This window comes from Empidonax traillii, unplaced genomic scaffold (genome assembly GCF_003031625.1).
Source record: "Empidonax traillii isolate 1590-97213 ecotype Southwest subspecies unplaced genomic scaffold, ASM303162v1 scaffold1059:size195157, whole genome shotgun sequence".
In the NCBI taxonomy this organism is placed as follows: domain Eukaryota; kingdom Metazoa; phylum Chordata; class Aves; order Passeriformes; family Tyrannidae; genus Empidonax; species Empidonax traillii.
This window is the reverse complement of record NW_020956252.1, coordinates 128,946-153,025: the sequence shown is the minus strand read 5'-3', so window position 1 is coordinate 153,025 and position 24,080 is coordinate 128,946. Positions and strand designations below refer to the sequence as shown.

The window sequence follows — 24,080 nt, the reverse complement described above, 5'->3', positions numbered from 1 at the left end:
CCAAATCCATTTGACACCAGTGATTACACTAATCAGGGCTGTCCCTCACCTGCTTCCAGCTTCCAAAGGGAGCCTTCAATCTGTGTGTTAATGACTGGGTTCTCTCCACCTGTCAGCTGTGAGTCCAGGGAAAATAAGGATGTTTGTGTGGACAGGAGGCCTGATTTAGCTCCCAGCTATGTTGCTGCCGTGGTGTTTGATGTCAGGCAAGTCACTTTTTCCTTGTTTCATCCTCCTGTCTATCCTCTCCAAGATTAGTGCTTAGTGAGGGTGTAGTCACCCTTCTGTTTGTAGCTGGAGGGACAAATTAATTCATCTCAGCCTTAAGGGCCACAATTAGCAGGTTCTACTGGTCTGGGTCCCATCCTACTACGTGTGTAGGTGGGACCTTCAGTAAATGGAATATGAATAACAGGAGGAAGCATTTGAGCAGCAGGGATGTGTTGGGTAAGTCCAGCGTGGGGTTCAAGGAGTTGTTTCTTCATTTGCACCTCGTCCTGTATTCTGTGAAGTTTTAGCTCTGCAGGTTTTTAAAGCCTTTATTCAGGTTTCACACTGGGGCTTTTCTGCTCGTGGATCTTGGTTTTGTTGTTTTGGTTTTTTGTGGGGTTTTTTTTTGTATTAAGTTCTTTTGCAAGGGAGGTTTTTTCCAAGTGCTTCTCCAGTGAAATGGGAACAAGTTTGCCTCGATTCTGCAGCAAATTCCTGCTGCTCTTGGGAAGTGGGATTTATAAAGCTGCTGTGCTACATTTCAGCATGGAAAGGGAGGTGGGGCAGAAACTCCCAGAAATCTGTGTCTCCTTTAATGTGGAATTCTATAGGTGCTACTCTTGCATGGAGAGCAGCAGTCCTTGCATAAACACTGGATATATTAACATTTCTAACTAGTAAATTTATGGATAATCTCTTCTTTTGGAGGATTTATTCCGATTTGAGAGCATTAGTCTCTGGGAAAATTAAACCTCTTTTAAATCCACTTTGTTCAGGGACCAGACTGGGGAACTGCTGGTAAGCCCTGCCATCTTCCTCCTGCTTTTTCCGCAGGCTTGATTGGAATTGCAGTGCAGGGGCACAGCTGGTCCAGAGGCACCAGGGGGCTTGGCTTTTGGGTGCTTTATCCAGTTGTGGCAAAATGGATTTTGGAGCCTGTTTGCTGTTCCTGTAACGGGGCGTGGGCAGCAAAAGCAGGGGAGCCCCCAAACCAAACCCAACCCCGAAGGTAAGGAAGGTGAAATGTCTGTGGGAGCCGAAGCGTGGGGATAAAAAGCTGTTTATTTGCGCGAGGCTGCAGTTTTTTGGGGGGCTGGGGGAGGCGAAATGCCAGCTCTGCTGTGCCCGCTGAGGCGTACCCTTGTTTCAGGTGGCTGATTCATGGCTCTGTGTGTTTAATCACAGTTTCTATAGCAGTGAAACCTTTAATGAGAGGGTGGAGTTCGCTCCCGGTGAATGTTGCGGCCGATTCATTCCCGTGTTTTGCTGAGCAGAGTCAGTTTTACAGGGGGGTAATATTGAAGGATGTCCTGCAGTTTGTGGTGCGTGAAACGAGGACTGGAGCAGCTCTTGCTTTTTTTTAGTGTTATTTTCAATAGTAGTATTATTTTTAGTATTATGGCGTTGCCCTGGGTTGGTTTGTGGGGTGCTGTGTGGCTGCACTGGGGAATAAATGCAGAGCAGGATTCCTCATGTTGGTGTGGATGTTCATCTTGCTACCTTTTGATCACCAGTTAAGATAACAGAACTTGTGACTGTAGCTGATTTGAGTCCTCCTGTGCTCTCCACAAACCCTTCCCTCAGGGTCTGACATTATCTGATGGCTCAGAAGTTATTGGGACACTCCTTACTGGGGTGGTTTAGTTCTGTCCTACTGAAAGCTCAGATTCTTTGGTATTTCCAAGGTGACTTTGCTGCAGGAAGCTGTTGGAGCCTTCATTCTTAGTGCCAGCAGCAAGGGGTTTGATTTGCATCATCAAGATAATGTGGTGGATGGTGTTTCTGTGTGGATTTAGAGCCACATGTCATCTTGCTCTGGTGTCCTATAAAAATATCAGTGCGTTCTTGAACTCGGAGAATAACGTTGATCCTGGAGCAGGGAGCTATCTGATGGATCCCTCGGTGGGATGAGGGTCCTCTGGGATGGCTGATGGTGCTGCTGAGGGGTTGGGCCTCAACAAACCCTTGTCTGAAGCTGCTTTTAGGGGCTCCTCTTGGGGAAGTGTGACAGCTGGTTGTTTGCCTGCACCGATTGTCCCCCCTGTTCATCCTTGCCCTGTTTTGAGCGTGAGCACTTTAAAAGCAAATAAAGCTGCCTGGTCCAGAATTCTGGTTCTGATGTGGCACATGACGTGCTTGTGACAGCGAGGGCAGCTGAAACAGGGATCTGCTGGGAATGGATTTGTATCTGCATTGAACAGAGGGGAGCATGCCCATTGCCAAGAGTCTGTCAGGGAGGTGTTGGCTCAAAACTCTTGTGCTTGACTTTGTGTGCGTGGGGCTCAGCAGCAGCACGATGACTTTTGCCCGTGTCCCTGGGGTGAACCGTGTGTGGGGGTGAACCTGCTGTTCAAAATCCAGCACTTAAGGCGGTTGGGAATGCGGTGCACGAGGAGCTGGAGCGGTGGATGTCGGCACTGCTCGGCTCTGTGGGTGTTGTTCGTGTCTCCCCCTCCATGGGGAATGATTCCTGTGTTGGTGTGGGTGTCCCTTGCATTTGGAGATCGGAGAAGCTTTGCCTGTTGCACAGACCGTGCAGGTAAAAAGTGGAGATCTTGGTTTATTTGCCTTTTCTGTTACACTGTTGGAGGCAGGAACGCTTTGCTCCTTGCCTTTTGATTGTAGCAGTTTGGGGCGTGAGATCATCCAAACCTGGTTTGGTGGAGTTGCAGGCTTGATCCTTGAACTCGGTGTCCCCACAGGCTCTGTCTTCAAAAAGAATTCCTTGCTGGAAGGCTGTGTTTGTGCTGGCTGATAGGAAAGGAGCTGAGCTGCCTGTAATCGCTGTCTGGGTTTGAAGTAGCCTTTGTGGGGTGAAATGTTTGCTGCCTTTCAGCAGAGTGCTTGTCAAATAGTTTCATTCAGTGCACTCAGCTTTTTAACAGATGGGACAGATTTTTGTGAGCCCGGGCAACCACAGCAATTGTTTTGCAAGGTGAGACATTTCTGTTTTGACGGGCAGGAGAATTAATAATGCTGTGTGATTCATACCAGTGATGAGTCTCGGTTTGGATCAGATTTGTTTTTTTTTTTTTTTTTAAAAAAAAAGGATATTAGCATTTGTCTTCAAAGAAAGCTGAGCTGAAAGCCAAAAGCTGACAGATACAGTTCCTGAGCTGCCCTGATAGGATGGATCTTGTGGATAGAGAGATCCCAGTGCACTTGAGGGACTGGGAGAATTGGTGTTGGGCAATGGGAGCACTTCCCCAGGAGGGAGGGAGGAAGGGTGGGTGGCACCAGGGCAGTGCTGTCTGGGGACACGAGGGCTGTGCCAGCCCACAGCTTCTGGGAGGGACTGGGAGCTGTGGGACACCAGATCTGCCTCAAGTCTGCTGGGAGAATGATTAACCACGGCAGGAATCCATCCTGTGGATAGCCAGCTCCAAATGGAAGCGTTCTGCAGATGGCCAGACTTGCTAAACAGCATAGGAACCACAAGCAGGGAAGGAGGTTCTGGTGTCTGGTGCTTGTTGAGCTCAGTGTGCATTGCAGGGCAGCGATTTTGTGTCTTGGCAAAGGCAGCAGCAGGATCTGTGTGAGTATTCAGCAGTCTCTGGTGGCCAGGCCTCCATTTGCCAGCCCTGTTCCTGCTGTGAATCCAGGGCTACCCTAAATCCCTGCAGGCTGGAGGGATTAGTGGGCAGGTCCTGGAGGAGCGAGGGATCAGTTCCCCTTTCAGCGGTTCATTGCCTGCTCTCGGGGCGATGGCTTCCTCTGCAGAGGGGTTATTTCCTTCCTGCAGGGTGTGCAGGAAAGTGAAAACCTGAGCCATTGCACGTTAAATGTAGTCATCTGGGGACACGTGGGGCAGGTGATGAATCAGTTGGATCTCGGGGTGTGATCTGCCAGCAGTGAGAGCCGCGGTCCCCAAAAGCCACAGAGAGCCTGTGTGTTTTAGCAGATTGCAATTTAATTGGCCTGGGAGGGAGTTTGAGCTGTTTTTGTGGCTGGAGAATTGCTGGTTTATGTTGTGATCCCTTAACAAAACAGCTCTGCCATCAGGCTTTGTGTCTGAGCAGCACAAAGGCTGTGCTGGGAGCAGAGTGGTGTCTGTGCGTGCCTGGTGTGTCCATCTGCGCTGGCTGAGGGAAGAGCTGGAATTTGGAAGTGCTTTTAATTGTGTGGGGGGAGCAGGTGGCTTTTCATCGCGGGGAATTGTTTATTCCGGTGCAGATTGGGGCAGGGTTTTGTTGCTGTTTGTTGTTCCAAGAAAAAGGGGGGAGGAACAGAGGGGTAGAAAGGGTGGAACTGGTTGAACTGGAATTCCCGGGTCCCTGCTCGGCCTTGGGTTATGATCAGCAAGGTCCTGCTCATTTCAAAATCTGGGGCTGGCAAATCCTGGTGCCTTGGGGTCTGCTGGTGCTTCAGGTTGATCATGAGTGTATTGAAAGAGTTTAAGAGTAGTTTTGTAGCAGAGATCTCAAATAACTTAATAAATAAGAGTAAAAAAAATCCTCTTTTGTCACAGGGATTTTGTTCTCTGAGGATATGTAGGATAGACTCTTATGGCTTGATGATTGAACTGGCTCAGCGTGGAGAGATGAGGGTGGCACCTTCCCTGGGGTGTTTGCTACGGGAAGAGGAACAGAGGAGTGGGCAGGATCTGATGGTTTCAGCCTCTTTGGTGCTGGGAAGCCTCACTTGATGCCTTTCTACCCCTTCCCCGTAAGGACAGGCTGTCGGAGCCCTGCTTGGGGCTGCAGCTGTGTAAACACCCCAAAATGCTGAGCAGGTCCTGGGTGTTCACTGCCTTCCCTTATTCTCCAGCAACTGCTTTGTGGCCCATGTGACAAACGAATTGGGGAACTGGGCTGGATTCAAACCAGCTGCTTCTGCACCAGGCTGGTTTTGACCGGGGTCAGCTGCTCCACGAGATCTGCCTGGTGCCAAGAGAGGCAGAGCCTGTGGAACCACAGCTTTAATTACCTTCTGCACAGGGGTATTTTGGGGTTCCAGGGCTGTTCCTGGTCAGGGGGGGTTTGCTACTGGGGGGCTTCCCATGCTGTTAATTTTTGTGGGAAGCCTGTTCTTTCCGTTGGCTCCCACAGATCATAGAATGGCCTGGGCTGGAAGGGATTTTAAAGATCATCTCATTCCAACCCCCCCTTCCAGCAGACCAGGTTGTTTTCCCTGATGAAAAGCTGATTTTTATCCCAAATACTCTACATAAGACCTGAGGGAAGTTCTGGTTCTCTGTGGTGGGTCCTCTGCTGCAAATAAAGCAATTGGAGACCTCATTAGTTATTTCTGTAGTAAAAGCTCCTCAGAGCTTGACTCTGCAGCAGGATAGTTAATACCAGACCTAACACAAGGCTGAAAGGAAGCCACAATGATGGGGAGGGCAGTTAAAACCAGTCTTTCCATTCCTGTTGGTTGCTGAAACTGGGATGGAAGTAGGATTGTGTTATGGCTGAGTGGTCTGAGCTTCCTGGTCCATGAGCTGCCTTTCCCTGGAGCTCCCCGACCCATCCAGAGGGACAGGAGAGGCTGCAGAGAGGTGCAGGTACAGGTTCCAGCAAATAAATTTACAGTTACTTCGATCCCTGAGAGCTGGCAGAGCTCCTGCAGCTTTCTGCGTGTCATTGCTGGCTGTTGGGATGGGGAGAATGCAAAGCTGTGGGCTGGAGTCCCTCTGAAAGCTGCTGTAAGTTTGTGTTGGGTGCTGTGTGGGTGTTTCACAGCTCCTGTGCTCCTGGGAAGCTGTTGTGTAGCTAAACACTGATTTTTTTTTTTTTTTTTTTTTTGTGGGCACCTCTTTGTGAATTGAAGTGTTCCTCGGATTAAGTCATTTAGGAAATCTCTATTTATAGGCAAACCTCAAAGCTGGCTGATAAACACCTTCTGTGGCCTTCAAATGAGTGACATCATCCATCCAGCTGGGAGCTGTGGCAGAGGGGAAGGATGCCTCCCAGTCCTGGCAGCATTCATTTACTGAGCAAAGCTGGATTGGATCGAGCTTCAGGTCCTTTTTACAGCAGGACTCTTCCTCAGTGCCACTTCTGTTGCAGACCCAAGTTTTCCTTTAGTAAACCTGTCACTGTAGGTCAGGCTCATCTGCACAAACACTTCCTCTGGTCACTGTACAACAGGCTGTGAAGGTTTCTAACACCTGGGGCTCACCCATAGCTACCTTTGAAACCTTAAAACCTTTGCAAAGCATTTTTTTTTTGTTCTGTTTTTATGGCCCAGTGTTAACATTTCTCCTTAATGCGCCTTTTCCGTGTCACCAGTGGTGCCGTTCTCCTTCAGTTTTGCTCCTTTTCATCTGCTTTGTTGCTCTAAGGCGGTTTACTCCCTTCCCAGAAACCTGGAGCAGGGTTTGCTGGGAGTGCTGGTGTAGGTGGAGGGAGTGGGGGCACGTTTGTAACCGTTCCTGGTGCTGGCACCTCTCGGAAGGTCCTGTTTGCTGAGCAAACCAGCAGTTCCTGGCTGGCTGATAACTGTGCTGGGGAGTCACCAAGTGAACCTGCTCTGATGTCCAAGGACACAGCAGCTGAACAGAACAGAAAGGCTGTTCGAGAGAAGTCGCCAGAAAGTGACAGCTCAGGGTTCAAGCTGCTTATTTTTTTTCAAGGATTTTTTTGCCCCTCACTGGATTTTAAGGCTCCTTCTCATGCTGGACTTGTGTTATAGCACCTTGTGAGGTGTGTGTGATTGCTGATAGCTGTGAGATGGATTGAGTCAAGGTGATCTGGCAACCCCCCCAGGTGTGCTGCTTCCTGAAGCAGGGCTGGGGTTGACCTGTCCAAGGCACGTCTGGTGGAGGATCCTCTGCTGGTGAACCAGGTTTTCACTGTGCCAGCTATGCACAGCCAGCTCCAGCGACCTTCCACTTAATACAGCCCATCCAAAGGAATTTCCTCAGCTTTTGTGCCTTGGGAACGTTTGAGACTCTTGGTGTCTCCTCCTTCCACGTCCTCTGCTGTTGCAGTTGCAGTGATTTCCCTGGTTTCATTTGCAGAGTTTTCCCTGGTTGCCTCCTTGGCCCCGGGTCAACTCATCTGCCTGCAGGGCACGAGGAGAGATTTGCCACTTCAGCTGGGTGTTTTTTTTAGCCATTGTTGCTGTGAAAGGTCCTTTTGTGGCTGGAAAGAAGCCGTGATAGTTTTGCTGAGCTCCTAATGCAACTAAACGTGTTGGCTGGGAAGTGTCATCTCTAATGGAGAGTGAGAGTGGCGGTGAGAGACTGAGAGAGCTGAAACGTTCCTGCTCTTGGCAGAGTTCCAGGGGATCACTGCCTTTAAGATTACGCCATTTAAACTCTAATTTGAGATTATTTGGAGGAGTTGATCAGACCAAAACCTCCCAGGATCTGAAAGGTGAGTGGCCACGTGCTGGTGGGTGGTGTCCCTGCCCGTGGCAGCAGGTTGGAATTGGCTGATCTTTGAAGTCCATTCCGACCCAAACCATTCCCCAATTCTGTGTGAATGGGGGAGAGCATTGCTAACCCTTGGGAGAGCACTAGGAAAGGCACAGCTTTCCCCTGAGATTAACATCAGCTCGGGGCCCCTGAGCTCAGATGGCTGCACTAAGCACCATCCTCAGGCGAACACTGTTGCTGCTTCATAAACTTTGTGCACAGCCATGAGAAGTACAAGTTATTTTTGGTGTTTTGTTTTTTTTTTTTTTAAGGAAGTGTTCTTGTTCAGGGACTTTATGGCCTTATTTTCACAGTGGGATGCCTCACTGCCTGCACTTCGTTGTAAAGACTTTGCCATATCGGTAGTGGGAATTAATTTCTCTGTTTTCCTGGTTATGGCCAGGGCACCTTTTTATTAAAGCTGGAGCTTTAAGAGTAATAAGTTGCCTGGGGAGGGTTTCTTTGAGGAGATTTGATACCTTAATTAGAAGTAATTAGAAATTACGCTGATGAGACTGTGAAGGAAAAGGTGAGGCTACAGCTGATTTACAGACTACCTGAACTGCTTGGCAAAACCTGCCTCCAAAGGTGAAATTCAAGGCTCCTGTACATTCAGTGATGTAATTTCCATTCAGAAAGAGCTTTAATTTCAAATAGCTGAGCTGTGCCCAGTTAAAAAGTGTTGACTCTATATAAAGTTGATAAAGACACCTACACAGCACAGGTTTTTCCAAGCGGGAACGTTGCAGTGTGGAATTTGATTAGAGGTGCCTGGTTTGTGCTGGAATGTTGCAGTGGGGAAAGTGTGGGGATTAATCAGATTTCACGCCCCCTGTGTCCTGGGGAAGCAGTTGGGCAAGGTCCTTTTGGAAAGATCCATATGGCAGGACTGCAGATTCAGCTCCACTGCTGCTGGAGTTTTGGGAGCTCAGGTGAGCTTTCTGAGGAATTCCTCTTGGTGGTTGAGCTCATCCCTGTCGCTTCTTAAAGAGAAACACTTTTCAAGCTGGCTCTGCAGCAGCTGAGGCCAAAAGTGGCCTCATTTTGGGGAGGAAATGGTGGTTGCAAATGAAGTTGTGTGTGGAGTCATAATTGCAGGGCCATGACCACAGCACTGCTTCGTTTTCATTGAAAGTCTGACGAAAATGGAAACCACAAAGCGGAGGCAAAGGTGGTTTGAATTTTACCCCAGAAGCCAGAGGGAAATAAAGAGCCCTGTTATTTTGTGCCTTTTGGGTGTGTTGTCACAGACACAGATTATGGGTAGCCCAGATACGTGCAACCCCCAGTCCTCAGCTGCTCCTGTAACGGTGGGTCTGGGGTGGAGCTTTTTGTTTGGATGCATCCAAACCAAGCTCTCCTGGAGCTCCTTTAGGCCCTGCAAGGGGCTCTCAGGTCTCCCTGGAGCCTTCTCTTCTCCAGGTGAACCCCCCCAACTCTCCCAGCCTGGCTCCAGAGCAGAGGGACTCCAGTCCCCTGATCCACTTCATGGCTCCAGGATTTTGTTCACAAGATGCCTGGAAGGTCCTGTTGGCTTGTCAAGAGCTGATTATGCCACTTCAGAAGCTTCTTTGGAAGCCTTTTTGCTGAATCAAAATGCTGAGACCCAACAAACGTGATGACTTTTCTCTCTGATCAACCTTTGTGACAGAGGTGTGAGATTCCTCACTGGTCCCTGTGCACACTAAAAAACTAATTGTTGAAAGTGGTGGGGAGGTGTAACTCGGTACGGACTGTTGTCTGCTTTGCAGTTTCGGAGTTTCAGACGCTATCCCGCATTTCCAGGCTGCTGCAGTTCCTTCCCCCTGAGTCACTAATCCTCTCCTTTCTTTCTGTATCTGTGGTTCTGTACAGACAGAGCTGGTTGGAGGGTTTTGGTTTGTTTTTTGTGTGGTGGTTTTTTGGTTTTGTTTTTTTTTGAGTAAATTGAAATTCCCAGCGAGGTGTGGTACAAGGAGGAACTGTTGCATGAACAGGTATGTGCAGATCACAGAGGAATTTTAATTTCTGACAAGCCCTATTGTCCTGAAATCAGTTGTGCAGAAAGACACGAGGGAAATGTGCCAATTCCAGAGCTGAAACCAGTGTGGTGCTGCTGGGGCTGGGATTTCACAGGGGCTGCCAGCTGACCTCAGTTACTTTTGGAAGGGAGACCTTCTGCAGCCCTGTTTTTTCACCCCCCCAAAAAAAAAAACCAAAACACAACTAACATTCATGTTGTTGTGGCAACACAAGCTGGAAGAAATCTGGGTGAAAAACCCTTTTATTGGTGACCTACCTGCATTTTGGGGGGTTTAAGGCAATCAGGCTGATTTTTTTTTTTTTTAATTGAGAGGGGGAGTTTGAATCTGAGCTGCTTGATGTTTAACATGTCATGTGTTGTTTTATAACCTTTATGGGGGGAGAGAAAGGCATCTCAAGACTTCCTGTTCTTAACGATCACAGTTCTGAGGAGCAGGGACCACACTCCTGGATGTTTGCACTAAAATAACCCTCTCTGGAAGGTGGATTGGGCTCGAGGCATTTCCCCACCTCCTCTGTGCTTCCAATTACTGCACTAATTAATTTATACAGACCTTGTGGTCGGGTTTGCAGAGGCTCAGCTGGTGTTTTTGTAGCTAACTGGGGGATACCCCAGTGGCTCCTGCAGCAATGAAATTCCTCCTAATATGGATTTACATAGTCAAGAATTCAGTTTGTACTTTTTGGAAAGAGAGGGAAATAGGAAATACAGCTCAGATTCTGGGCAGTTGAGCTCTGCACTTCAAATATCCATTATTTTTTTGCTTTACTGAAGCAGCTGCTGGTGGAGCTGGTTCCCTTTCTTGAGTCCCACTGTGCAAAAATGAGTTGGGTCCTGGATAACTGGGATCTTCTGTGGAAACTGCTTTCCAAGGACATCAGTTCCCTTCCTGTTCTCTTCTTGGTGTGCCCAGACTTTTCTGGGTGGCAGCACAATGTGGGAATTGCCTGCTGCAGTATAAGAATTTATTACCATGTTTTGGGGGCCCGTTATGTGTTGACAGATGGTGGTGTGTGTTGGTTCAGAGCTTCTTCAACGATGAAGGAATAACCATGCCTTGCCCTTTGGATGCTCCATGATGATCAGAACAAGAGCATCTGTCTTCTGCACCAGTGGGCCATTCTGCTTTAATTCTCCCCTCTGCTTTTATCAGGGAGGTAATTTTGGTCGAGGCAGCTGCTTCAAGGACAGCAAGGAGAGAAGCTGGTTTGCTCTGTTCATGCTGCAGGTTTTTTTTTTTCCCCTGCACGCATCCGCACCTCCAGGGTGGTTGATCAGCTGCCAAAAGGTCTGGAGGCAAATTAGAGGTGTTTTCCATACTGGTTACTGAATAGAAATAGCATTTGTCACTGGGGGCTGGCACAGGAGCTGGGCTTGGTTCATTCTTTCCTATGGGCTGCTGGCTTTTTGTTCCAGGTTGGGTAAATACGTCTCTGAAACACCTGGGAGAGGCTGAAGTGGCTTTTTCAGACTTTGGGTGGTCTTGTTTCAAGTAGAAATACGGAAAAAACTTGCTGTGTTTGGCTTGTTAAATGAATGAAGTGCCCGGGTGCTACTGTGGTGAAAGTTTCTAGGAAATAAGAGTGTTGCAAGTTTGAATTTGGTTTTGAATTGACTTGCAAGAGAAATGAATCCCCTCTTGGAGAAGCACAGAGAAAGAGCCTTGTCCAGGGTCCCACATCCACCCTCCCTGGAGGTGTCCAAGGAAGGACAGGACGTGGCACTCTGTGCTCTGGGCTGGGGGACAGGGTGGGCATCAGGCACAGGGGGGACCTGGATGTCTTTCCCAGCCTAAATGATTCTGTGCTGGTCAGCAGCAGATCCGTGAGTGATGGGGGCTCTGACTCCCACTCCAGCGCTCTGCACAGTGTCCGTGAGTGTCTCTGAGGGTTACTTTGCACAAGGGTTGGACAATCCCGCTCTCCTTCCCTATGGCACAGCCCTGGAGGATGCAGCTCCCTTCCCTTCCCAGTTCCTCCCTGGTAATGTTATATTACTGTGCCACCCACAGGCAGCTACTGAGCTGCTGGAAAATATTTGCTGTTTGCAGCGGGAGCCAGTTATCAAATGTTAAATCTGTGACAAAAAGCCTCTGGTTTCACTGACTGTGACATCAGCTGTATTGAGGTTTCTCGATCCTCGTTATTCCAGGTTTCTATTTCAGGTGCTTGTAGAGTTGTTATAATATTATCTGAATTTTTTTTCCCCACTTCTTCCACAAAACTCCTTTCCTGTGCTAACCAGCTGCTCTGTTCCTGCTCAGAGCTGTTGCTTCCCAACAAGTGTGGAAATGCCTGAAGTGCTGGGATCCTTGGGAAGAGAAACTGCCGGGCTGTTAATTACTGGTGCACCCCCCGTTTAATTGACAGACATGTTGCCAGGTTGGGGCAGCGAGGGTTTAATCTGCGTGGTTTTTATTGAGGGGGAATATTGTGATTTCCCTCCATCTGACCTCTCCACTGCTCCCTGTGTGATTGGTGCGGAACAAACTGGGTCAGCCGAGGCCGCTCGGAGGATTTTTCAAACCAGCCCTTGTAGCAGATGATGTTCAAACCACATCACTGGAGGACAGACCGAGGTTTGGAGGTGGGCTTGGTTTGGTTTTGAGTGAGGTCAGAAAAAACAGATGAGCTTTTTGGCATCCGCTGACCTGAAGAAGGGCTTGTGAATCTTTTCCCCCTCTGTACTGCTCAGTCCAAGGGGAGGTTAATTATACCTTCACACCTCGTCTTGTACTCTGTAGTAGCGTGTTTGCCATGGTTGATCTGTTTAGGCTTTTTTCAAGAATTTCCCTTGTAATGTTTAAGCTCCAGCCTGTGCACCCGTGCTGAAACCTGTCCCTTGGGAGAACCCTTTGGTGCCGTTGAGTTATTCTGTTTTATGGAACACGATTTTAATACTGTTCACCACGCTCTTAATCTCACGCCTGGCAGATAAAATGAGGTTTTTTTTAGCCCTTCCCCTGGGGGGACCTGGTGGGGCTCCATGCCCAACAGACCCATGGCAGCTTTGCTTAAAAAACCCACCCATCTGCCTTCCTGAGTGAGTAATTGACTGTGGAGAGTGGAAAATGGTGAATTGATTTTTATTTTTTTAAGTTGCATTTATTAAAAAGGGATGGGAGGGGGTGGGCAGTAAGATCTGTGGGGCAGGTTTGGGAGTCTGCCCTCGAGAAATGTGTGCAGCTGAGGGGGAAAGTCCTGATGGTTTGGTTCAACCATTCCAGTGGGGTTTGGCAAGACAGGGAAGACTCAGAGAGTTCCCTGTGTGATGAAGAGGAGCCTCCCAGCTGGCCTTATCCCTGATGTCCACAGGTTCATGTTGTGATGGTGAGATCTTCCAGGCAGCATCAATCCCTCGCTGGGCTCCTGCCATCTGCTCCAGTGGGAGCCCTGCAGGGGATTTGGCCTCTCTGGGTGCTGCTGTAGCAGTGGCGTTTCTGAAACAGTGCAAAGCAAAGGGCTGAACTGGCGTCACGAGTTACAATGCTGTGTTTGTTTGTTGGCTGCTGGCAGCACCGCATCAGGTCAAAATTAAGGATCTTTTAGGAGTTGTCAGTTGATCTTGTTTAATTTCATCTGTATTAGCACAGGACCTCGTTCGTGGGGGTTTGTTAACCCTTCCTTTTCCCTCTCCCTCCAACTGATGGCTACAGTTCTGGATCCTTATCAGAGCATCCTTTCTCTCCCTCACTTGTTTTTTTTTCTGAGGCAGCCTCAGGTTTTGTGTCTCATTACAGTAAAAGCCCTGTGGTTGCTGCCCAGCTGCTGTCAGGTCCCTCTCTGGATGGTGATTTAGAGCTGAGCCAGCATGGAAAGGGCCTTTCCATGCCTAAGGCAACCCTGTTGGCAGCCACAGTGGAGAAGTAATGTGCCACTTCTGCTTGGAAGAGTTGTCAGTTTTCTAGTTCAGTTGGGAAAAACAACCAACATTGGCTCGAGTTTTAGCAGGACTTTTGGAAACATCCCACGGTGTTTTGAAGGCAGCTGCTCCTGTTACTGGAAGAGATGAGCAGTGAGGACAGAGGGGTCCAGCTAATGAGCTTCACTCTGGAGGGAGGAAGCTAAATGCCTGTTGTTCCAGGGATTTGGGCAAGGGTCACTGAAAATCAGACCATGAGGAAGCTGCTGGTCATCAGTGAAGCTCATGGATGGGGATTGTCAGAGGCTGGAAAAACAGTGGTGCCTTGGTGTGACAGTGAGGTCCTGTCCCATCCCACTCCTCTTGACATGCCTGGTGTGCATCCGGGTCAGCTTCCACTGTTCCCAAGGTGGGTGGATCGGTGCTGGCACAAGGAATGAGTGGGAAGGCATGGGAGGAGGGCCAAGGTGTGGATTTGGGCTGGTTTGTGTCACTGTGGGATGCACCCTCAGGAGGATGTGATAGAGCTGGGGAACACCAAACTCCCCGTGCAGCAGGGAGCTTGTCAAGGCTGAAGAAAGGGGGTGGAAAACCGTGGCAAACGCTGCAGCATGGCCGGGGAGCAGCGAGGTTCTATTGTGTGGGGATTAACTGCCCAGCTGGAAAAAAGCCATCACCTTGCTGCCGGGAGTTCAGAGCCGGGTCAATGGAACAGGGATATATTCTTGGACTGGTACAAAGAGCTGAGGGAAAAAAAACCGTGGAGTGTTTGAAGTCCCGAGGCAGACAAAGGCCGTGGTTCTGCTGCTGCGATGGCGAGAGAGAGAGCGGGAGGGGCTGCGGAGTGTCCGGAGCTGTGCCGGGAACTCTTGGAAACACAGGAATTTCACACAGCTGTCAGGCCCCGGGAATGTGTGAGCACTCGGAGCACATGAATATTCAGAGCTGTGGCGTGTGTCACGCCAGAGGAAATGCAAAAATCCAAGTTTTCTCAGGGTTACTTATCTGGGAAACCTCTGACAGCGCTGGGGATGAAAGCGAATTCCTGTTCTGCAGGGCAGGTTATCTCAGCCCAGCTTCCCAATTAGCCAGCCCTATTTAAGGCTGGCAGCAGGATCTGCACTGCTTAATCCATTCCTTTGGTGAGCAAGTGCCTGTTCCTTAGAGCTGTGTGTTCCTGCTTTGGCAACCTTTGGCAGTGCTCTGGGAGCCCGGACTTTGCTCCTTCTTCCTCTAACCTGGCATCGCTTCTTTTTTTTTTTTTTTCCCCCAGTGTTCCTTTTGTGCTCGTTCTATTAATAACCAGATATCGTGGATTTAGTGTTTTGCTCAGAAGGATCCTCCCAGCACAGACTGAGGTGCTTCCAGCCGTGCTGTCAGGCAGTGACAGATGTCCTTGGGTACAGTGAGTGTCCAGCAGCGATGGGGGCTGCCAGGATTAGTATTCCAGGCACAAATGTGCCCCTTGGAATATGCAAAGCTCAGCGCAGCCTGTGCAGGAATGCCCTTGAAAGGCAAATTAAACCCAGCTCCCTGGTGGCTCTGGGGGAGTGGGAGTGCTCTGTCATCTGCACTGAGGTTCAACTAGGCTTTGAGGTGGCTGATTTTTTTGTTTTCCTTCTGTTTTCCCTTCTCAGAAGGGTTTGCTGAAAGAGCAGGAAGGGATGATGGGTCCTTTTGCCTTCAGTGGGGAGCATTCCCTGCCAGGAGAGCGGAGCCAGGTGAGGGTCGGGCTCTGATCCCAGGGAACAAAAGGCAGGATGAGAAGAAACGGCCTCAAGTTGTGCCAGGGGAGGTTTAGATTGGATAATAAGGAAAAATTTTTCACCAAAAGGGTTGTTAAGCCCTGGAAGAGACAGCCCAAGGCAGTGGTGGAGTCTCTATCCTTGAAAGTGTTCAAAAACACGTGGATGTGGCACTTGGGGACATAGTTTAGTGGTGGCCTCGGCTGTTCTGGAGTAATGGTTGGACTCCGTGATCTCAGAGGGCTTTTCCAACCTTAATCATTCTGTGACTCATTAGTTTGAGTTCTTGCAAATGGTGTCCTTGGTGCAGCACGTGGATGTACCAAACCACATCCCACCTGCACGTGAAAGTTAACTTTCATTTTACCAACGTCCACGGATGAAGCTGCAGGGGTTCTGAGGGTGCTTCCCAAGGGACTCGTGTCAGTCTGCCTCTGAAATCAAGATCATCTGATGTTCCTGACCGACTTGCTGCTCACTAACCTGTTCAGAGCTGGGGTCACCAACACCGTTTTGAGAGTTTAGTGGCCATGTCGAGGCGTTTCACCCCATCCAGGAACATCCCTGTGCTGGCACTGGAGCCGCAGCGGGGAGCAGCACCCGGCAGTAACCAAAGGAGTTGTGTCTGCCCACAGAGCTGAGCCAGGCAGAGCTCCCAGGGGTGGGGTGGTGGGGCTGCCTCTGCTGACTCCGCAGCCCCGGGGATGCTCCGATGCTCTTTGCAGGCTGAGCACGTGCTGCACACTCAGCAGGTTGTCACACGGGGGTGATCCAGCTGATCACGGCCACCGAGCTGTGCTTTGCTGCTGGGAGAGAAAGGTGGTGAGCTGGGCTGGGTGGGGAAGGGTTAGGCTGAAATGGGGTGGGGTTTAAGGCTGGCTTTGACTCCTCGGCACTGGAAACAGCCTGATTTTGTGGTTCTTCCCCAGACGCCCCACGCTGTGCCTGCTGATGTGTCTGATTGGGGTTGTCTCAGTTCGAACTGTCAGGACAGAACCTCCCTGTTCTTACTGTGCTACATAATCTGTCAAAATCAAGACATACACTGATTTCCCCAAACTTACCTCCTCTTGCACCTCATTTCAGAACCTTCTCCAGAGAAAAGCTGCCTTTGCTGCCAAAATCCTGGTTCCTCTTTTTTTTTTTGTGGTTCTCCCCCCCTCCCCAGTATGTTCAGAAGTGCCTTGATGCTGTGACATCTGAAATACTTCCTGTGCATGTGCTGTGCTGCCTTTGCTAGATAAGCAATAGCTGTTCCCTTTTACAGCAGGCACATCCCTTCCTGAAGAGGCAGATGTGGAATGTTTTCCCTGGGAACAAATATTTGCTGCTTTGTAATTACGGCACCTTAATTTTGCTTCTCTTTCCTTTCCAGCACAGCGTGTGTGTGATTAGAGGCTACTGATGTCTTCAAAGAGGGGGGGGGTGATGATGCCACACTCTTGTTCCTGGTTTGGGGCAGGATTTCTGCTTCAGGTTTCCCTCCACGCTGGTTTTGTGTAGGCTGAGCAGAGCTGATAGAGAAATGAAACTAAATCTGAGCTTTGGTCACGCTTGTAAATGCAATTGGTGTGTTGATTTTTTTTTTGTTGTTGTTTCTTGTTTTTGCAGGAGTTGCTCGGGAAGATAGTGTGCAAGAGGAATGGAAGAGAACGCTGGTGAGTACCCTTGGATGTCTTACAAAGAACAGCTTCACAACCTGTGTTTCCTTGGTCAAGTATCAGAAAGATCCTGATGACTTTAAACTTGGTCTCTTCGACTGAAGCGTAGAAGGTGATTGGAAAATCTAGTTTGGCAGATGCATCAGTTGTACTGATGGCGTGGACCAGATCTGATTTGAAGCTCTCTTGAACATCTGGAAGGTCTTTTTTTTTTTTAGAATTTCCCATCTCTGAAACCTGGAATACAAGTCTCTTGGCCACCCCAAGCTCTTGAAAACAAGTCACATCCCCTTTCTTAGCAGGGAAGAGTCAAAAGCAATGAGCTGGTTTGAACAAGCCATAAAAGAGGATCAGCTCATGGTTGCTCCCAAGTTCTTTTTCTGTATGTATTTCTTTAGGCTGTTCTGTCTTGCAATAGATACAGGATTTCTTTAATTAAAATTTGGCTTTAAAGCTCTTGCTTTAGGCACTGTGTGCTGCTTGCCCTGAGGCAAGTAAACTCATCCCTGGTAGGTTTAACTGATGGAAGGATATGGCTGTAACTAAAACTCACAGATTTTTGGCTTAGAGATTGCCTTGAATAGCTCTTCCATCTGTTTGCCTAAAATGGGACCAAAAAAAATCAGTTAAGTGGCCATTTTTCCCCTACTATTGACATGAGATTTGCATGAAAGCTCTTGCCTGCACCGTGGGAAACCAGTTTTGAAGCCTATTGACCTCACATCTTCTGGACCGCGGTGCTGCAGTTGGTGTCTTCTAACTCATAAATATTATTTCTGGATTATTGTGTGTGGTCAGGTGATGCCATCCTGAAAACCCTGGGAATGGATGTACTTGTCAGCAGGGCAGGGGTGCTTGGTGGGGCAGATGAAGGCCAGTTTTTGGCTTCTTACTGAGCTGGTCTGGTGGAGCCCCATGGCCTGGCGGGACCAGCTGAGAGTTCTTGCATAAAAACAGGTTGTGCTTACAGTCCTGGTGGCAAGAACTGCTGCTGTGCCTTCTAATTGTCAGCCTGTAAGGTGATCATTTAATTGGGGGTGATTGTTTTCCCTTCTGATTTGCGTGTGGCAAACTAATCCCAAGTGATGACTTCTGGAGGAGGAGGAGGAGGCTGAAGTGAGTGTGGCACTGGCAGCTGAGATGGGAGCAGTGGGTGGAGGTGGCAGCTCTTGTCAGCCCTGGGACAGAGCGCAGGCAGAGCAGGGCCAGTTTCCATCTCTCCAGCCTGAATTACTGGGATGGCTCTGAGCAACATCAAGGCCGGTTTGGATGGGGCTTGGAGCAGCCTGGTGTAGTGGAAGGTGTCCCTGCCCACAGCAGGGGGTGGAACTGGATGATCTTCAAGCTCCCCTTCCAACCCCAAGCAGCCTGTGATTCCGTGAACACCGAGCTCTGCTGGTTCCCCAGGTCTCAGCCCGTGCTGGGGCTGCCAGCAGCCAGCTGTGTTCACATCACAGAGCTTTGTGTCCCTCTTTATGTGCAGCTGAACCCCGTTTTTGGGGTAGAGCACACAGGGACACAGGGCTGGAGCCTGTTGAGGTTACTGCAAGCTTTAACTCCTGATTTGAGCAGTGCTGGTGCCCTGGGATGTGCAAAGCCTTATGTTCTGTTTGCGTTTTGCCAGCTTAAGTAACGTTACCTCCCCTTTCCCTCTGAACTACTTGAGCTGTGCCAGTTTGGGATGGAGTATCTGCACTGGATCTTTGCATGCACAGACACCCCACACAGCTGGTTGAGAAGCTTTACATGTTGCCTCCTTAATTGCTGGGAGCCAAAAGCTCCACATTAAAGGCAAGAATAAGCAGATGGGTCTTCTGTTATAATTTCCTTAAAATTCCTTTGCTTTTAAGGACTCTCATTCTCCAAGTGCTGCTAAGCTCAGGACTCTTGATCCCGGAGATGAGGTAAGGCAGAGCTGAGCTGAAGTCCATGCCCTTTGTTCCCTTCCAAGCCTGGTGCTGTTGGATGTACTGCTGTCCTTCCCTGGTTGGATATTAACTGCACTCAAATGCTGCATGGCTGGCGCTTGTTTGAGCTGGTGTGCTTGGAATGGCCACTGGGAATGCGCAGGGAAGCATAAATCCTTTAGAGCTGTCAGGCTTCACTAGCCATGGGTGGGTGGGGGAGCCCTCCTTGGCTGGCTGCCCTGGCTAATTAAAAATGAAATTTGCTGTTGTCTTCAGATTTTTAATTCATGCTCATCCCCGAGGACGAGTGGAAGCAAGGGCTGCAGGCAGCTGCAGTGAAGTTTCAGAGCTTGTCTATACATGGTTTTTTAGAACAGGTGTGCAGCTTAAAATGTGCTTTCAACCCTGCCCTGGGTTGTTTTTCAAGTGTAGAGAAGAATATACAGAAAATTCAGGCAAATCTTGGGAGGTGGCCCTGGGCAAGTGACTATAAGTTAAGTAGCCACATATGGCAATGGCCTTAAGCTGATGGAGGGTGGGCTTGGATGGGATATTAGGAAGAAATTGTTCCCTGTGAGGGTGGGGAGGCCCTGGCACAGGCTGCCCAGAGAAGCTGTGGCTGCCCCATCCCTGGAAGTGTCCAAGGCCAGGTTGGACGGGGCTTGGAGCAACCTGGGCTGGTGGAAGGTGTCCCTGCCCATGGCAGGGGGTGGGACTGGATGGGATTTAATGTCCCTTCCAACCCAAACCATCCTGGGATCCTGTGTCAGGTCTCTGCAGTGCTGCCCCCGAGCAGTCAGCAGAGCTGGGGCAGGTGGGAGGACGGAGGTTTGGGAGAGGAATAAATGAAATCTAAATATACACACGCTGCCAGGCCCAGCTTCCTCAAAGTCCCACCTACACAAGAGTTCTCTTGAAGGGAAATGTCAGTGGAATACCTTTCCCCTCTTCAGATCCTTCCTGTGGTGCGGGTGAAGGATCACACTCTATTTTGGGAGCCCGTTTCCGCTGTTCCATCTCCTGCCCAGGCCCCCTCCCAAGACCACTCACTCACCTTCCCATGATCTGAGCTAGGTCTGGACCTTTCTCTTAGTCAGGGGATTGTGTTCTGTCTGGTATTTCATCTGCCTGTAAGCCTGTGAGATCTTAAAAAGCAAAATATTGAAGAAGTGGGAGCTTTGTGCTTGGCAGGGTGAGACTCACCTCGTGCCTGTGGTTCCTTGAAAGCTCTGCTGCCGTGTTGGATCGACCTAAAGTGGGATCAGACCTGCAGTTCACCTGCCCAGTAATGAGCAGTCACTAATGAAAAGCCTCGGAGGGAGCCTGGGATGCCTTTTGATGGGAGGTGTTTGCTGTTGGGTCCTTTGACCTGCTGTACTTTGGTGCTCTGTTGACAGTTTCTGCCTGTGCTTACACACTTCATCTGCAGGTATTGGGATAGGAACCTTTTAGTAGTGTCCCTAAAAGGTTTAAATCCCAGTAGGACAACTGTGAAGCATTTTGGGAAATTAGTGAAGTAGCCTTTGCACACACAGTCTCCAACCCAAAGCTGCTTTTTTAAAATAGCACTTGAAATACTGAGTTTATGGATGCTTTAAGAATCTTCTGCAGTTACTGCTTTATACCAGCCTGACTTTCATCCCCTTTGACTTTCATCCCCTTTATCTCCTGCTGTGCTACTTTTTTTTCCCCAATTCTTTTCCTACTAAAAATAGGAAACACTCTTCAAGTCCTTCACCTTTGTGCAAACAAAGAAGTCATTTGTTTTAGCATCTGAGCTGACTCCTGGGCTACATGGCCTCAGAAGGAAACCAGTGTGATACGAATCTGCTGCTTCTGGAGGCATGGACTCCAAATATAGTCTGAGTAGGGGAAAGGGCTGGAAATGGGAGTGCTTAGTTCTTGTGCCACCAGCTCTGCTGCTTTTTCCCAGCAGGATGCCTGGCTGGATACCCAATTCCCGTTTTTATCCCCAAAAATCAGAACTGTATCATCAGATGCTCAGAGGTTCAAAACCTTTGTGGGAACCACAGAATCCTGGAATGGTTTGGGTTAGAAGGGACCTTAAAGCCCATCCAGTCCCACCCCCTGCCATGGGCAGGGACACCTTCCACCAGCCCAGGTTGCTCCAAGCAAGTGTCCAACCTGGCCTTGGACACTTCCAGGGATGGGGCAGCCACAGCTTCTCTGGGAAATCCCTTCTACCCCCTGACTACTCTCAAAGGGAGCAATTTCTTCCCAATATCCCCTCTGTCAGTGGGATGCCATTCCCCCTTGTCCTGTCCCTCCAGGCCCTTGTCCAAAGTCCTTCCCCAGTTCTCTTGGAAGCCTTTTAGTCACTGGAATAAAATTATTCCAGAATAAAAGAACAGGTTTTTCTTCCAGGAAGACACAGAAGCTGTGAGTTCCCTGAGATCCTGGATGTTGTGTGTACATGTGATACAGCACAAGAGCCGAGGTGGCCAAAGTGCCTGAGATCAGCCCTTTAATTACAGTTGATGTGTGCTCATTTGCAAGCAGGCAGAAAGGCAAATTCCTACTGTTCCTTAGGCAGATTTAAAGGGAGGAACTGATGGAGAGACCGTTTGACTTTTAAACAAGGTGCAGAAGCACAAGGTGCTTACCTGCATGAAAGCCTTATTGTAAATAAGTCGAGTGCACTTGACAAGCCAACAAAATACTTTGGGACATTATCCTGACAGCCTTTTGTTCTTAAATTTGCTCTAGTTCTTCGTGTAATTAATGTGCTGAGTGCTGTCAGGGTGCTTGGGGCACTCTACGGGATGTCAGTGCTGGTTTGCTTCCTGCTGCATTTGCAAGTGGTTCAGCTCAGCCATCCATCCACTTGGGGTGGCATTTTATACCCAATGATTTCCCCCCTGAACAACTTCAGGAGGTGTCTGAATTTCTGCTGCCTTTCCCTCCTGAGCTACGAACCAAATGTTTTACAGAGATTATTTGCTGACCCTCCAGAGACCTCTTAATTCCGTGACACCCCATTTGGAGTGACTTTTGGAGCTGTTGTGGTGAATGGCTGTGTAGTCTGTACCCACATCTCTCTGCCTGGGGGAAAGCAGAGGTTAATTCTGCTGTTTTTGTGGTTTTGTGGCTCAGCTGTGGATGTGCTGGTATGGAGGTGCTTTGGCCTCCAGGCTGGAGCAAGGCAGTAGCAAAGGCTGATGCTGAGTGAGAAATGTCATGTTTGCTGAAGTGTTTCGAGATTGAATTGAATGATCTTGTTTCTTGTGTGAAGAGATAAGACCTTGTAGGACACATAGTCAATCCTTTGGGTAATTCAGGGCAACTCCCTGTGAAACAGTGAGTTGTGGAGCTCCTGTGGCTCAGTAAGTAGGACATGGAGCAGGGCAGGCACAGGTTTCCAGAGTTTCTGGTTTTAATTTTCAACTTGTTGGACCTTAAATTCACCTTGCTCCTGGAACATTGCCTGCAAGTTCTGTCCAGGGACTTTAGCAGCTGATTTTATTGGGGTTGGGGGTAGAAAGAGGAGCCTGCCTGGAACCAGAGGCAAACAGATTTAATATAAATGAAGTGATTTTTTTTTTTTTTTTTGGTTGTTATTACTGTTTTTTCACACAGCAGCAATGTGTCCAGACCGAGTGGCAAACCTGCCTTTTTAAAAACAAAAATGCTGAATGTTCTCATTCCTTCAGTGCCTTTGTGAGCTGTAAGTGGTGTTAGCTGAGCTGTTGGCTGGACAAAGCTGCTCCCAAAGGCCCCGGGGCTGGTGCTGAGCTTCGGTCCCAGCGCGGAACACTTAAATCTTGTCACTGCCAACGTCACTAGTTTTATCTGTTTGGTTCCTATTTGTCCTGGAAAGGCTCTGGTTGCTGAAGGTGTCTTTTGTCTCCTGAAACAGAACCCAGAGGTCTGGGGGTGGCTTTTTTTCCAGGCTGAACCCATCCAGCTGTGATGGGACCCAGCGATAACCGTGACTTGCTGTGGGGGGGGGAACGCTGTTCTTCGACCCAGCCTGGGTTTGTCTCTGCTTTGTTAAGCGGAGATTTTAAGATTTCCAAAGGGTTTACTGTCTGGGTTTGTACGTGAAAAATACCAGTTGCTAAAATTTCCCCTCACAGATCTGCTCAGCCTGCGGGGCGCTCAGGCCCTGCGGCTTCTCAGCTGAGCCTTGCAGGTTTAGGCTCTGCAGCGGGTCCCGTTGCCTCTCAGAGCCTGTCTTAAGACCGTGTAAGATGAAGTTTTGTGCACTGGAGTAACCCACAGGCACGATTTCCTTATCGTGGAATCATTTCGGTTGGAAAAGCCCCTCGGAGTCCGAGGGTCTGTCCCGTGAGGGGCCGCGGCCGCCAGGGGGCGCTCGGGCCCGGCCCGAAGGCGGGTCGGTGACAAAGGGAGCCGGGACGGGAGCCGGGAATGGGATCGCTCTGGCCGGGATTAGATGGGATATTGGGGAAAATCCCTTCCTGTGAGGCCCTGGCACAGACTGCCCAGAGAGGCTGTGGCTGCCCCGTCCCTGCGAGTGTCCAAGGCCAGGTTGGACGGGGCTTGGCGCAACCTGGGCTAGTGGAACGTGTCCTTGCCCATGTCCCTTTAAGGTCCCTTCCAACCCAAACAATTCTGCGATTCTGTGAAATGCATTTCAGTAGGATATTCCCCTGCAAGAGCAGGGCCCTAGGGTGCTCCCTGTTTTGTAGGGGGGGAAAGAAACAAACCAGGTTTGTTTGTGGTGCAGCCAAGCAGTGGCCGTGGACATTGGGGAGCCGAGGGAATGGCTGGAGCTGTGTCAGGGCAGGCTCAGGGTGGATCTCAGGGCAAGGTTCTTCCCCCCCAGGCTGGTTGGGCACTGAACAGGCTCCCCAGGGCAGTGGGCACAGCCCCAAGGCTGCCAGAGCTGCAGGAGGCTTTGGCTGATCCTCTGGGGCACAGGGGGTGACTCTTGGGGCTGAGGGTTGGACTGGATGGTCCTTGGGGGTCCCTCCCAGCTCAGCACATTCTGGGATTCTGTGACTCTCCTGGGCACTGCAGTGGGGTCTGACTGAGCACCACGTCAGGCTTAGTGCCAGCATAATAAGACTGGCCTAATTGGTGTAGCGCATGCACACGAAAGCCTCCCTCTGCACTTGAAAAGGTGGAATTTAATAACGCTCTGTGCTCCGTATAAGAATCTCGTAGAAAGTCACATCCCGGGTTCCTGTTCCCTGCTCCCCCACGGGCTCGGAAGCAGCTCTGTACTGTTTGCTTTGTGTGCTTTCCCTTTCCTTCCCCAGCCTGGCTGCACCAAGGGACTCGTTTCCAAGGTTTCCAAGGCGAGGTGAGCAGCGAGTCATGGCTTGG

General features: G+C 49.6%; 1 protein-coding gene across 4 annotated transcripts in view; it reads left to right on the top strand.

Annotated features, from left to right (window-relative positions):
* Positions 1 to 24,080, top strand: part of PHACTR4 (phosphatase and actin regulator 4) — a 62,811-nt gene that overhangs the window by 5,912 nt on the left and 32,819 nt on the right. For 2 of the 4 annotated variants that reach the window (XM_027904423.1, XM_027904422.1), the window contains one exon: positions 16,811 to 16,857. In XM_027904423.1, coding sequence (XP_027760224.1) covers positions 16,842 to 16,857 — 16 coding nt within the window. In that variant the 5' untranslated portion in view covers positions 16,811 to 16,841. Of the gene's footprint in view, positions 1 to 3,510; positions 3,746 to 16,810; positions 16,858 to 18,710; positions 18,765 to 24,080 lie in introns of those variants that run through there. The other 2 variants (XM_027904425.1, XM_027904424.1) reach the window with 2 other exon arrangements.